The 14,645-nt window shown below is 42.1% G+C and overlaps 1 protein-coding gene across 1 annotated transcript in view; it reads right to left on the minus strand.

The window, feature by feature from the left end:
• SND1 (staphylococcal nuclease and tudor domain containing 1) overlaps positions 1-14,645 on the minus strand; it is a 406,385-nt gene that overhangs the window by 171,140 nt on the left and 220,600 nt on the right. Inside the window, exon 13 of the mRNA XM_045792715.2 lies at positions 12,683-12,793. Coding sequence (XP_045648671.1) covers positions 12,683-12,793 — 111 coding nt within the window. The remainder of the gene's footprint in view (positions 1-12,682; positions 12,794-14,645) is intronic.

The raw sequence follows: 14,645 nt of genomic DNA on the forward strand, positions 1-14,645 counted from the left end.
TCAGGAATTCTTAACCTGGGGACATATATGAGCTTCACACTTAGGATGCTGGGTTTACCTATAAACTACCCTGAAATGACAGGAATACACCTGTGAATTTTTCTGGGGAATAGGAGCTTCCAACAGGGTGTCAACTACTTTCATACATAAAAGAGATCTAAAGAAAACAAAGTGATGGAAAGCAGAAATGGCACATAACAGAGACGTACCCAGAGAATGATGAGGCAAGGGAGGATGCAGAGCTGAGAGATCAGGAGATCCTGAATCCATAAGTTCCCCTTAACAACACTTTCTTGGTAACTAGAAACCAAAATGTCCCTTAATTGCTTCTGCTTCATCGCCTACATCCAATATTTTCTTCCTTCCTAATTGTACTCACATGGCCTTTTTGTAACCCTATTGGGCCAGGCCTTCCCCAATTTATTCTAAGATAACATCAGGAAATTTTTAATTAAACTCACTCAATCCCTTTTGCTACTGCACATCACGCTGATTTGACACTGCACACATTTTTGCATGACTTCTCCATAAAAATGTTTTGTTACTTTGTTGTCCTACTTTTATACCCAAAACAAAGACTACCAACCTGTGACATCAACTGAAAAATACAATGCTTGGTTTTCATGGGCCTCTACCATACGGTCCCAGTTTATGTCCCTCACATGATTTCCATATTACTCCTTCCAATTCAATTAGGCCCACTGTCTCCATGTGTTCTGTAAGTTATTCATTATGGGTGCCTAGCCAGGTCCAAATTACAGCATGAAAATCGTTATAGTGTGTCCATAGCAACAACCTCACCACAATCATAAACTAGTTATCACTTCAGGAATACTTAACCTGGGGTCCTAGTAAGCTGCAGTTTGTATGCTGGGAGTCTCTATGAACTATACTTTGAAATGATAGCAGAATCATATTCTCATATATAGAATTATTGTATTTCACCTATATGTGAGTGTATGTGTATCATTCGGTTCAGCAGGCAATTATTAAATGTAATACATTACTTTCGAAGTTTATTAATGTGTTACTCTTTATTTCTTACAGGTAAGACTTCAGGCCCTTTAAGGGTTAGGATTCTGTCCTTAATATTTATTAAGGTGTTTAACACAGAAGCTATGTTCACATATATTCTATAACTCAGGGTCATCTGGTTTGATTATAGTGTGCCAAGTAAAGCTGAACAAATGACTGGTGACTGACTATTGTGGAATGCTGAAAATATTTCAAACTGGAGACATGGGTAATGCCCAAGTGACTGCAGGGCCAGAGAGTGAGGCTTGCCGGCTCTCTTGGATACAGTTTCATGACCTATGTTCCAGTTCTTAAGCATCTTGGTTTTGTTACTTGGAACGATGCATAGCAGAGGAGCTAGAGCCTGGCCTCTGAGCAGAAGCAGAAGTACATTAAGGACTAGAGGAGATGGGCAACAGAGGGAACAGCAGTGAGTGGGAGCAAAGCTCTGACCACCACAAACAATGAAACAGAACAAAGTGGCAGGATTATATGGAACTCCTACTAGACAGCACAGGATGGATGACTGAGGGGAAAGGAAAACAATTCCAACAGAAAAGGTTAAAAAGCAGAACAAAGAGTAAATAACTTGCTAAACTTCTAAAGCACCTCTCACTGTGTTTCAGGTCACACTGATGAATACAGTGTTTCAGCATGAACCAAATATAGATATCAATGAAACACAGCAGCAATAAACAATCCCTTTGGCCTTTCTACTGGCTCCTTGGTAGCTGGAGGAAGCAATAGGGTCCTGACGCTCAGAAAATCAGATATGCTGCAAGCAGGCACAGGTGCACAATGGTTGATGGGGGGGGGGGGGGTGCTAAGACTGCAGCTGAATTTTCAACAGAATCAGAATTACTGATAAGAAAGATAGAAAAGATGGAGAGTACATGGACTGGAAATGAGAAAACTGAATCCTATGGTCAAGGGGAGGTAGGCAGACTAATGAGTCACTAGGTATTATGAGGCAATAAAGCAAATAACAAAGAACTCTAAGCCATCATCTCATCTAAAACTAATGTAAGAAGAAACCAAGACACATGCTATTGTGCCAGGGGTGACAACATATCTGCAATGCTTAGGTAAGGGGAGGGGCGGCGGGACAGATTGTGAGCTCTGTGGCGGACAACTACTAGAGAAGAGGTACCCTAGTGCTAGACTGATGGGAAACACAAGCTAATTCCACTGTCTCAGATTAGGACCAAAGGACTATTAAGAGCTGGGTAGTCTAAAGTCTTTTTGAGAAGACAAGGCCTCAAGAAAGGTGAGATCGGAAGCAATGACAGCCCCAATGATCTTGCTTTTATAACTTTCCATATCTTGATCACAAAGGCAATACATTGTCATTAGGGAAAAAAAAAAGTGGGCGCCTGGGTGGCTCAGTTGGTTAAGCGTCTGTCTTCAGCTCAGGTCATGATCCCAGAGTCCTGGGATCAAGTCCCACATCAGGCTCCCTGCTCTGCAGGGAGTCTGCTTCTCCCTCTGCCCCTCCTCCCATTTGTTTTCTAAATCTCTCTCTCTCTCTAATAAATAAATAAACTCTTTAAAAAAAATCGTGGAACAATGATCCATAATTTTATTCCAAGATCAAAGCACCAGTAACATAATTTCTAAGTGCTTATATACACATACACCCATCCACCTATACTTTAAGAAAATTGTGGAATAGTTTTGTAGTCTCTTTTCTGCTAGAAATGATAACTAAACGAATGTTTCCTTACGTTTTAATTTTTTACATCATTCTAATAGCTGAAGATAAATCCATCACATGGATGTAAGCTCCATAACTTAATCAATCACCTACTGCTAGATGCTCATGTGACTAGAATACTATTATAAATAATGCCATGAGGAATAACTTTTAAATAAACTGTTGGGTGCTTCCCTAATTATTCCTTAGGATAAATTAATAAAAGTGGAACCGCCGTGTCATAGGGCAACGCATACTGATTCTGGTTTCCATCTCCCTTTCCTAAGGTGAACCAGCAGAACATGCCGGGCCTCAGGGACGCAGGGGATAAGGCTGTGATTTAGGTGCTTCCTCCCCATGCATCAAGATACCTACATATATCTCCACTCTTAGAACTATATTTGTATTGACTAAATTGCTCATCCAAATCCCCATGAAACCATGTGTTTGTTTTTATCCCCAATGCACTTGATGAAATATTTGTCACTGGAACATGAACAAATCAGAGAAAATTTTAATGTGTGTCTTCTGACTGAGTGAAAAGCAACAGACTCACTGTTTAGAAAATGGTTTTTCCAATGTAAGCTACATTTACTGGGACTTACTAGAGAAGATTCATTGCCATTCCACTAGAAATTTGCCTCTCTGGACTTGATGCAAAAGCAAGAGGAATGGGAAGTAATCCTTCTCAACTTCTGTGCCTAAAGCTGGAGGGTAAGAGTCAGGGGCAGCTTAGGATAAAACAGAAGTGCGCGGGAGAGTTTATAAGAAATTTAGATGCAAAGAGTCCTGCAAATGAAAGAAAGCTATGAAGAGGATTTCCTCTTCGCAAGCAGCTATAAAATCCTGCACATTGATGTATCAGTGATTAATTATTCGAACTACAGTCGTCCTGAGAGATTTCCAAGGATTAGAGCAAAAGTAGGATAGGGATGCCGGTAATAGAGACTCAGCTCTCCAACCCACTCAACCACCTGACATTGCAGATGAGCCAAATCAAGCAAGCGCAGCAACCCTCAAGATGATTTCATATTAAATTAGCCAAGAGCTGGTGGAGGCTACTCAGAAGGAATCAAATTAAGGAGCCATGAATGCAGAGTATGAGGAAGGGGAAAGAGACAAGAGCCAAAGGGAATAAGCAGGTATTCAGCTACCTTGGTGGGGAACAAGTATGGCTGTGATCACAGGGAAGGCACTACTAGGTAGCGAAGTCCAAAGAAATCCAAAGCTTCTCATTCCCTGGGTTGTTCTCTACTACTTAGAACCATGATCTTAATTCCAATTATAATAAGGATTAATCTTCCGGAAAAGAACACCTATTTCGAAGTGTTTTACAGTGGTCAGGAATTGGGCAGTGGTTCTCAAATTTTAGTGCGTACCAGAATTACCTTGAAGTATGTGTTATAAGAGATTGCTGTGATTCAACTCCAGAGTTTCTGATTCAGTAGGTCTCAGGTGGAAAAATTGGGGAGAGGGGTGGCCAGTGAATTCACATTTCTAACAAGCTCCCAAGTGACAACGACATCACTGGTTGGAGGATACTTTGAGAATCAATGGTTTAGGTAGTCAACTTGTAAGATGTTTAAAAGAGTCAACAGTCAATGTCAAGTGCTCTCACTTTATTGTTACAATTCATTTTGGATGAAAATTACATTTCCAGTATGATTATCTTCAAATGTTATTTTGCAATACATTTGAAATGTATTTGAAACCAAATATTCAGGCGTTGTGTGGAAGGAGCAGTGCCTCTTGGCCAAGAGAACAGTGAGGAGGATAAGCTGCTCTGTGGTGTGTGCAGACAAACCAAATTCGGTAGAAAGGTAACTCTAGAACTTCCTCTGAATGAATATAACCAGAGCAGACCAGTGAAAAGATCAGGCAAGGCAGATTTACTATGAGCTCGTTATTTGACCATGACCTGTAGAACCACCCACGGCTTTGTGTACAACATAGCAGAAGAACCTGATGGGTTCCAACTGTACCCCAAACCCTCATACTAGTCATCAAGATACATCTCACAGCCTGAGTTCCACAGAAGGAACTGGGGGTAGGGAGGGAAGAGAAGGATAGAATAAAGAGAGTGAGCAGATCCTCTTAATATCCTGAAGGAGAAAACTATCTGGAAACGGAGACATTATGCAGCTCTCCAGAAGTGGCCATTTGTGTTGCTTTAAATGCAGATTGATTACTGCTATTTGGATGTTGAGTGCATCATCTTTTCTGAAGAAAGGGAAAAGCTAAATTTCCCCACATTCAGCTGTATCGTCAAATCACTTCCCCACACCAGCTCTTTTAATGCATTTTCCTGTTACCACATCCACTTGCAATAGCTGATCTACCCTACTCCTCAAAAGTGAACCCCCCGCCCCGCCCCACTGACATGTGCTGAATCCCATTAACAACCTCATGACCATGACACATAACTGCAAGCCCAAAATATAGCGGGGTGTGCACTTTCAGGGTTAAAAAAGAAAGGAAGCCACTAGGATACTGAAGAGAAAGAATAGCCTTCTTTCTCTGCGCTGGCCTCCAACCTCTACTGGCATGACATAATGCAGCTGAGTGGAGAGGGCAGAAGACCATTCCCCCAACTCCAGCTTTCTAGGATACTTGGGCTAAAAACCCAACAGTACCCCAGAGTTATAGAAATCTACAACTAAACAGTAAAGGAAAGAGGAAAACTTCCAATCAAAGCTCTGTTTTTCACAGTATTCAGTAGGACCTAGTTTTATTCAAAGAAAATTTTACTTGTTGAGGTCATTAGATTGAAAGTGAGAAATCTTGGTTTATTTAAAGCTGTACCATTAAACTATTGAGAAGATAAGAACTGAGGCTGGATAGAAGAGATGAATTTCAGGGAAATGCTCTCATGGGAAAATTTAATAGCAATGAGAGATGGAATAAAAAAAAGATGTAAGGCAGGCAGTGTTAATAATGGAAAGGGAGAAAGGAGGAGGGGCTAAGAAAACAGGAGGAAAAGCGAAGAAATAGGGAAAATCCCAATTTCCAGAGGTACTATTAAAGTTATTTAATGTCGGTCCCTCCGAGATTACATGCTTTGTAAGGCTTGAGTCTATTATCTTTTTTCTTCATTACTATTATCCCCAATGCCTGGGACCCAGGATACACTCAAGAAAATGAGAATGGAGAAAAGAAATGAATGCAAAGCCATCACATGCAAGATAAACCTGCCTTGAACAACTATTCCCAGAAGAGGAATGATCTGTTTTCTTGGAGAGCTGGTTAACTCATGTAATCTATATGTTGTGATAGGCTATATTAGTTTTAAAATTTCAAAATACACAAATTCAACACCGGTTTTCTCACTGGATAGATACATACAGACGAAACTTGCTTTTTATTAAGACATTTAACCAATCCGAACTGTGTCAAACCAGTAGTGTTGAGCTCTTCCATTTAAGAATCCTAAAGCCAGAGGTTTTAACTTAGCAATGGCAAGTGCTGGTGAGGAAGTTTTCACATTTCGTTCATAACCAGTATTGTAAATGACAGTTAAATTAAAGATACAGAGAAGAGGGACCCTATCCAAAAGTTCTGTATTTTTTTCAAGAAACAGCTTTAAAAAAAATTGTTTTCAACTACTGAAATTTTGTGGAAAAACATCTATAAATCAGAAAGAAAGTGGAGCTGCTCTGGCTAGATTAAGAGTAGGTGACCAAAAGTACCTCTTTCCCAGTGGTACTGAAAGCACTTCAGTGGAAATGCAAAATAAACTTAAAATTCACTGCTACAAATGCATGGAAATGGTAAGCCTGCCTTGGCCCTCAATAACTACATTACCAAGAGAGAATGTTACTTCAGTTTCCCTCTTAATAATGACTACTGATATCGGCCTAGGAAATAGTTAGCGAGTTCTAGCCTCCTGATCAAAGTCTGTGATGGAAATGCCAGCACAGGTTTCCTAGAGGTTCCAGCAGAGAGAAGTCAAACCGGGAGGGCGCTGTCAACCACACTAGGTAAAAGCAAGAGACATTTGATAGGATTTTAATCAAAGACTGGTGTTTATGGGGTTTGGAGATTAGAGGTGCAGAGGTCAGCAAGGCAGGAGCACTAGCTGTTTTTGTTTTTAAAGAAAGGGAATGTTGCAAGGTTTGTTCCACCGGAAACATGAGTCCCTGTGGAGCCTGGAAAGACAGGGAGCCCAGGCAGAGCTGAGACGGGGGCAGGCCTCTGCTTGCCTTGCAAAGATGGAGGACACCACCAGTTTTCTGAATCTGCAGTGCGCCGGGCGAGAAAGTGGATGCACACAAAAAAGATAAGGGAGAGTCTGCCCTTGTCTCTTCTCATGAGATAACCCTAACCTCATTATGTATGTCCAGAATGAATCTAAATTCATTTAAATCTGCTCAGACACTAGATTGTTCGATGCAATTGCTTTCCCACAGTCTAGCTGGGGCATCACTTTCTTTTTTGAATATATACATCCTTCTGTTGAAATTACAAAATCTTAGAATTAAGAGGTGCCTTAAAGGAATAAAGCCCCAACACTGAGCTAACATAACTTCTGTGTTTTCCTGCAACAAGTCACAGATTCTAACAGTTTCTAGGAAATTTTAAAATATTACATTTTTAAATCAAGTTACTGGTAGCTTCGGGAGAATGCACACAGATGATATCCCCCGGGTCTGGATGTCCAAGGAAAACAAGGCACACAGCCAGGCTTTGATCTGGCTCCAAGCATTACCAGCTCATCTTCGGTGCCCACAGCAAGCTCAACAAACCCCACTTGGAAGACCTCTTAGAATGCTAAGGAAATTCACATTCTGGCCTACTTAAAATTAAACTGGAAGTGTTATACCAAATACACAGGCTAGAGTATGAGAGAAAATACGAAGGGTCCCAATAATGACTCAGTATCTTGGAAATATCTCAGAAGGATAGGAGACAGATTCTCTGAAGGAGTCAAAAGCCCCACCTTAAGTTTAGAACACCCATCAAGCCAAGTAATGCAGTGAGGCAGCTGAGCAAGAAATACTGCAATAAAACGAAAACTGAAAATGTTGGAAAGTCCATATGGGGATGGAAAATCAGGGTGGTGCAGAAAAGACATGATGTGTCAGACTCCCAACAAAGCCCGTACAAGCGGGAACCGAGTTCAGGAGTGACAACACGAAGCATGGGTCAGCTGCATATAAAGTCTATTTTACTAAAAACATGACGTACACACACACACACGAACTCTCAGAAGCCTGGGACAAAAATCAAGGGCTTTTCAATGGAGCCCACGAGACAAGCAAGGTGTGAGAGTACCAGCAAAAATGCCGAAACCTTATCTTGCCAGGACACAAGGTAACGAGGAAGGAGGCAGCTGATGATAGACAACTGAACTGGAAAGGAAGGCACCTATTGGGAATTAGGTGTTTATTTATCCTTTCAACAAAAAATGATGTGCTTTCCTCTAAATATACCAGCTACTGGAGGTATAATGAAGGTTTCCCAAAAGCAGAGAGGCATGTGAAAGAAGGGGTCCCGAAGGGGGTCAGCACACTGAACAGAGCCGCCGAGGTGGTATGAGCTTGTTTCTGGCAGCCAGGTGGATACGCTGGAAAGTAGCAGGTAAACTTCAAACTGGTACTCTTCCTCCCCCTGTCTCTCTCCTGGCTTTCCCATGAGCATATAACGCATCACTCCTGGAACTCCAGTCATATGGTCTGAGCAAGAGCGGCAGAATAGAGCCCCTTGCAGGGGAAGCAGCGGCTGCAGAGCACTGAGAAAGCTCATCAACTCCTGCGCAGGCAGCTGCGCTGACCCACGAAGGCAGCCGCGTTAACAGGCTGCCCTTTCCCCAAAGCTTACAATGCTTCTCTAAAACGATTAATGGCCAAGCAGTGCTGCGGAAAGCAAAGTCAATGGAAGAGCACTGTGCACCAATGCTGGTACCACTAGTGATAACCAGAGGGAAAAACGGGAATCTAGAGGTCAGGGACAAAGCCATCTGTTGAAATCAACACTCCTGTGGGGAAAGACTAAAGAAAATGCTGGCCTTGCTACATTACCTTCATCCACATATTATTTACCTAACAAGTTCCAGGATGAAAGACTGATATGAATATAGCAGATGTTATTAATTTGGCCTTTGCTAAAGCATTAGACACAGCACCTCAAGAAATTGTACTTGGGAAATTAATTCAAATTGGCCTGGTTCAGCACACAGTCACCAAAGATTAAAAAGTAGCTGAAGGATGACAATCAGAAGACAGTTAAGTGACAGTCCATGCAGTGAGAGACTTGGGGTCGACACCAAAGCCATTCTTCTTTGGGGGTTCTATTCAGGGTCCAGGAAAGGAGTAAACAACCCGCTAATGAGATCTGCAGAGGACACTAAGCTGGGAGGTGGAGGAACCACACCGACAGGGGCATAAAATTACAAGGCAGAGTTCAACTGGAAAAAACAGCTGATCTATCTAGGGGAAAACAACCTTAACTCGAATATATTCGAAAGACAGGCAGGATAAGGGGCAGCAGAAACATGTAAAAAGAGCTCTGACATGCTGTAATGTGACAGAACCAGGTAAGAATGCTAAGGGAACATGAGGAGTGTATCATGGGGAAATGGAGTGCTTCAAAGTGAAAGCAAACTAAAAGCAGAGTACCAGCAAATAGGTGGTCTTCAAGCGAGGTCAACTCTACCACTAAAATGGGGGGAGAGGACATTCTGAACTGAAAATATCTTTTAATGGCTACAAAACCACCATTCCCATCTGGCAGGTGTTCCAGTCTTTCTTGGATCTTACAATACTGTTTAAAGGAAGACTCACAGGTCACGCTGCCATTTCTCCTACCTCTTTATGAGATCTGTACTGCCTTATGGCAACTCCTCACAGGCTTGGGGAAGTGGTTAATTCCTCTCTGTTTACTCAACCTACAATGACCCTGAAGCCAGTATTTCCACCGCCAGTCTGAAAGCAATGGCTCAACACAATTATCTCTAGGCTGCTCACAGCTTTAACAGACAAGCATGTCGTGACATTGATTCTGCTTAAAATGAGTGCTAAAGAGGTTGTTTTCTTCCGAATTTCACTATCCTCAATACCCAAAAAACAAATAATCCAATTAAAAAATGGGCAGAGACAATGAACATTTTTTTCCAAAGACGACATACACACAACCAAAAGACACAAGAAAAGATGCTCAACATCACTGATCATCAGGGAATGTAAATCAAAACTACAATGAGATATCACCTTGCACCTGTTAGAATGGCTAAAATCAACACAAGAAATAACAGGTGTTGGTGAGGATGTGGAGAAAGGGGAACCCTCTTCCACTGTTGATGGGAATGCAAACTGGTACAATCACTCTGGAAAGCAACATGGAGGGACATCTGCTGGGTGGCTCAGTTGGTTAAGCATCTGCATTCAGCTAAGCTCATGATCCCCGAGTCTAGGATCAAGTTCCGCACCAGGCTCCTTGCTCAGCGGGGAGCCCGCATCTCCCTCTGCCTGCCTCTCCCCCTCTCTGACAAGTAAATAAATAAATAAAATCTTAAAAAAAAAAAAGAAAAGAAAAGAAAAAGAAAACAATATGGAGGTTTCCCAAAAAGTTAAAAATAGAACTATCCTATGATCTAGCAATTGCACTACTAGGTATTTACCCAAAGAATACAAAAATACTAATTTGAAGGGATACATGCACCCCAATATTTATAGCAGCATTACCTACAACAGCCAAATTATGGCAACAGCCCAAGTGTCCACTGACTGATGAATGGATAAAGAAGTGGCATGTGTACACACACACACACACACACACACACACACACCCACCCCACACACACCCCGGAATATTACTCAGCCATAAACAAGAACAAATCCTGCAATTTGCAACAACATGGATGGAGACAGAGTATAATGCTAAGTGAAATAAGTCAGAGAAAGACACATACCATATGATTTCACTCATATGTGGAATTTAAGAAGCTAAATAAACAAGGAAAGGGGGGAAAAAAGAGGGAGGCAAACCAAGAAACAGACTCTCAACTATAGAGAACAAACTGCTGGTATCAAAGGGGAGGTGGACCGGGGAAATGGGTGATGGGGATTAAGGAGGGTGCTTCCTATTGTGATGAACACCGGGTGATGGAGGCACTGTACCGTACACTCGAAACTAGTATTACACTGTATGTCACCTGGAATTTAAATAAAAACTGAAAATATAATCTATAAAAAAAGCTTTCACTATCCATACTCATCAAACACAGCACACGTAGCTATTTCCAACAGCATAGTAAGACAGCTTATTGGGATGGCTGGCTGGTTTAGTCAGTAGAGCATGTGACTCTTGGTGTCAGAGTCGGGAGTTCAAGCCTTCCATATTGAGTGTATTGTTTACTTTTAAAAAAAAAAAAAGATAAAAAAAAAAGATTAAAAAAAAAAAGAAGGTGGTTTGTTTTGGCCTTACTTTCTAGAGCAGCTAAGCAAATTATTTTCATGTGTATCTGCCTGTCACAAATATTCCCTAGTGGCAGAGTGACACTGGGCCAAAAACAGGAGTCTAGATCCCATTGTATTTCCTGCTATGCTGGGAACTTACAACCTGTTTTTCAAGTTACCACCAGGTCACGCTGAGCCCACCCACAGGCTGAGCACAGACTCACCCTCTGAATCCCACTGAAGTGCGGTCTAATCACTACCCATTTCCTAGGGTAGGTAGGTCATCAAATAGTACTTAGCGATGTGAAGCTGCATTTCCCAATATGGGTTCTTTCAGCCAGGCCGTCTCAGTGATAATATAGTTAGGAAGAGAAGAAAGAAGTGAGGAAGGATCGAGAGAAACACCAATTATGGATTATGTATCACATTATTTTCTGCTGGCCATTAAAGAGCCTTAAACAACCAAAGATACTGGTGTTTTCGCTGAACTCTTTGTGTTCATGAATTAGGTTTTGGATGGGGCCTCTTGGGAAAAACCCACAAGAAAGAATCCAAAAAGCCACAACAGTCTGACAGACTGATTTCTTAGCTGACACTCTACAGATGCTCTATCCATCAGGATGTGACATGGTGTTAGAGGTAAATGTCACATATCAGGGCACTGTTCTGGGCCAAAGAGCAAAAGAAGTGATCTCAATGACAAAGTCTGAGTATAGATAACATGTGCCCAAACTCATTCCTCCTCAAACTGTACAGCATAACCTGGCAACTACCACACTTCTAGAACTAAACAAGCGGCTGAGTGCGACATACGCCTCTCTGAAACAGTGTCTATATTTTCGTTGAGCCCAAGCGGTCTGCTGTACCCAAGTCAGCTCAAGACCAGCTCATTTTTTGCTCTTTCCTGGGAAGCACCAAACTACCAGCACCACCCAGTGACAGAATCTCTGTTAGTAAGAGCCATAAGGAACATCACTGGTAAGAAACAACACCGAGCAGTATGCATGTCCTTGGGGCAACCAGCCACAGGAATGAAGGACAAGAGTAAAATGTCACAGGGCTTCTCAAATGCTCTCCTGCCAGCTGTCAGAGTGTGAAACAAAAACTCATTTCCTAATAAATGTTTTCATTTCCTTTGTACATGACAAAAGGTCAAGAGGTGATAAATGGGAGGGACTGGGGAACAGAGGTCTCTGGAGGCAAGAACCTGAGGCAAATGTCCTGCACATACAAGCAGAACTTCACTGTTAGTCCCAGGGAATGATAGGATGGTGGTGGTAAAAATATCTTATATTCTCACCTACGATTCATTTTACATCCATATGAGATCATATCTAATTTATGCCTATTTTGCAGATTTAAAAAAAATGGAGGCCCAAGTGTACTTAATCAAGGTTACACAGCACACTCAAACTGTGCCCCTTTTCTTTTGATAGGGGACAAACTGGGATAAAAGCATACTACAAGCTTTCTCAGCACACTGGCTTCCATCACATTCTCTCAGGGATAGGCAGGATAGTGGGAAAGAAAAAAAGTGGGGCTGTTGGTCTCAATGTGTTCACTTTAGAATTCTTCATCTCACCTGGCCTCTGCAGCAAGCAGCTCGTCATAGTGAGAGGACCGCTGATCGTCATCTTGCCGGTATCTGATCACCGTGGCTAGACCTTTGCTGACAAGGGCCTCAGCAATGTTTCTGCAACAGAAAAGATAGGTCAGTGAGCACTAGAGGTGCATATGGGGCTCAGTCAACAGAAATAATAACAGTTAGCACCTGGAGGTCTTAACGCATCCTGACACAGGGAGGGAGAAACCAAGGATTTCAAGACCAATGAGTTGCTAAGCTAGAAATCCAAATAAAAGGTGAAATAACAAAGTTCCCTAGCTCAGCATCTTTCTGGTTACTACAGTCAGATGCTATATCAATCCATACATAAACACTAGCAGAAAATATCTGTAAAAAGCCCACATTAGGCAGGGCTATTTACAGAATGTTATAAACAAGTCACTACCCTCAAGAAAAGTCTTCTCTAAAATATCAGGCACACAGATAAAAAACAAAACACCTAAAAGCATGACCTATATTTCTTAAAATCTCCTTTCTAGCCTATACTGTAACTAGAAAAATGCCTTGCTCCAGCTTGGTAATGTTAGAAAGGTTAGTCTAACATAACACCCCAGTGCTTTGCGTCTCCTCAGAACTCCTGACAGTGGCTCTTCCACCCCAAAGGGGCTTTTAGAAGGTAAGGCTATGATTGAATTTGGTGGCAGGCGGGGGTGGGGTGGAGTGGTGGTGGTGTTCCTACGGTGGAATGAAAATTCTTTATGAAGAAATGGAAAGAGATGGCGGAAAATTAGGTTAAAAAGTATAAAGTCAGAGATGACCAGCTTTGGAGCAATACTTCAAATAAAGAGTCTTTTTAGGACTACAGAAATATTCAGATTAAAACCCTGCTTAAAGCAATTCTCAAATGTGTCGAATCTTCTTTACTCCACCAGAATAAGAGGTGCCACTGTCAGTGGCCTCTATATACTCTAACCAGAGCAGAGTATGTTGGAAAGGACTCTCAGACAACAGATAAAACATATTTGCACGATAGCTCCCCAAGCTGGAAAGGGACCTTTGATGTGAAACAAAAGAAGCTGCGAACTACAAAAACAAATTTTTCATAAGTTACCTGTAGCAAGCACTGGAGGACAAAAGGCACGATACTACTGGGGCAGAGTGATGGTTATGTCTTTCTTTGTGTCTGTCATAGTTACACCAAAGGTCCCACTCAAACCATCTGGTTAGCTGCCCTTCAGGGAGGAGGTAGGGTAAGCAATAGGCTACTGTACCATATGCTATGATTTAGTGTTGTATAGAACTGTAGTTAACTCTTAACACTCTAGTGTTTAGAACCTCAGACTCTGGAGCTGCTGGAAGCTGGACTAACCACTCCTTGTGCATGTTTAAGCCACTGAAAGGTTCTCTTCATCAAAACCCAGGAATTTACTTTTTTAAAAGAAGACGAAAAAAATATGTGCGGTAGAGAAAAGAGGACAAGATGCTACGGCTGACTCTCTCTCATTATGTGCCCCTCTGCTGCCTGTTTATCTACTGCCAGCACGATATTAATATCTCCAAACCGCCACGGAATTAGCACTTCTCAAAATCCACTCCCACAAAGAGGCTGCTTTGCTGGCCACCCTGTCTCCTGAGTCACCGCACAAGCGTGCTGGCAAACGCTGTCATTATCGCAGAGTTGGGTTTGGCAGCGTGGAGAATGCCAACAGCCCCGAATCAGCAGCTGTAGCTATTGATATATGGTGAGAATTTAACTAAGGGTGTTACCAAGAAGCCCCCAAAGGGCAGGACAGCAGCTCCACCCACCAACGGGTCAGACAGGAGACTGGGGGGCAACTCTACCTGCGGCAGGGTGAGATGTTGTGGCGATGTGAAATGCCCAAAGAACAAAGACATATTTGTTATTGCATTTTGAACTTCTGCACGCTGACATTTTACAGTCAATACAGGGAGTTAGGAGGAGAAAGCTGGAATGACTGAG

The sequence above is a fragment of the Ursus americanus genome, chromosome 3, assembly GCF_024610735.1.
Source record: "Ursus americanus isolate L20-20 chromosome 3, mUrsAme1.1.p, whole genome shotgun sequence".
NCBI lineage: Eukaryota > Metazoa > Chordata > Mammalia > Carnivora > Ursidae > Ursus > Ursus americanus.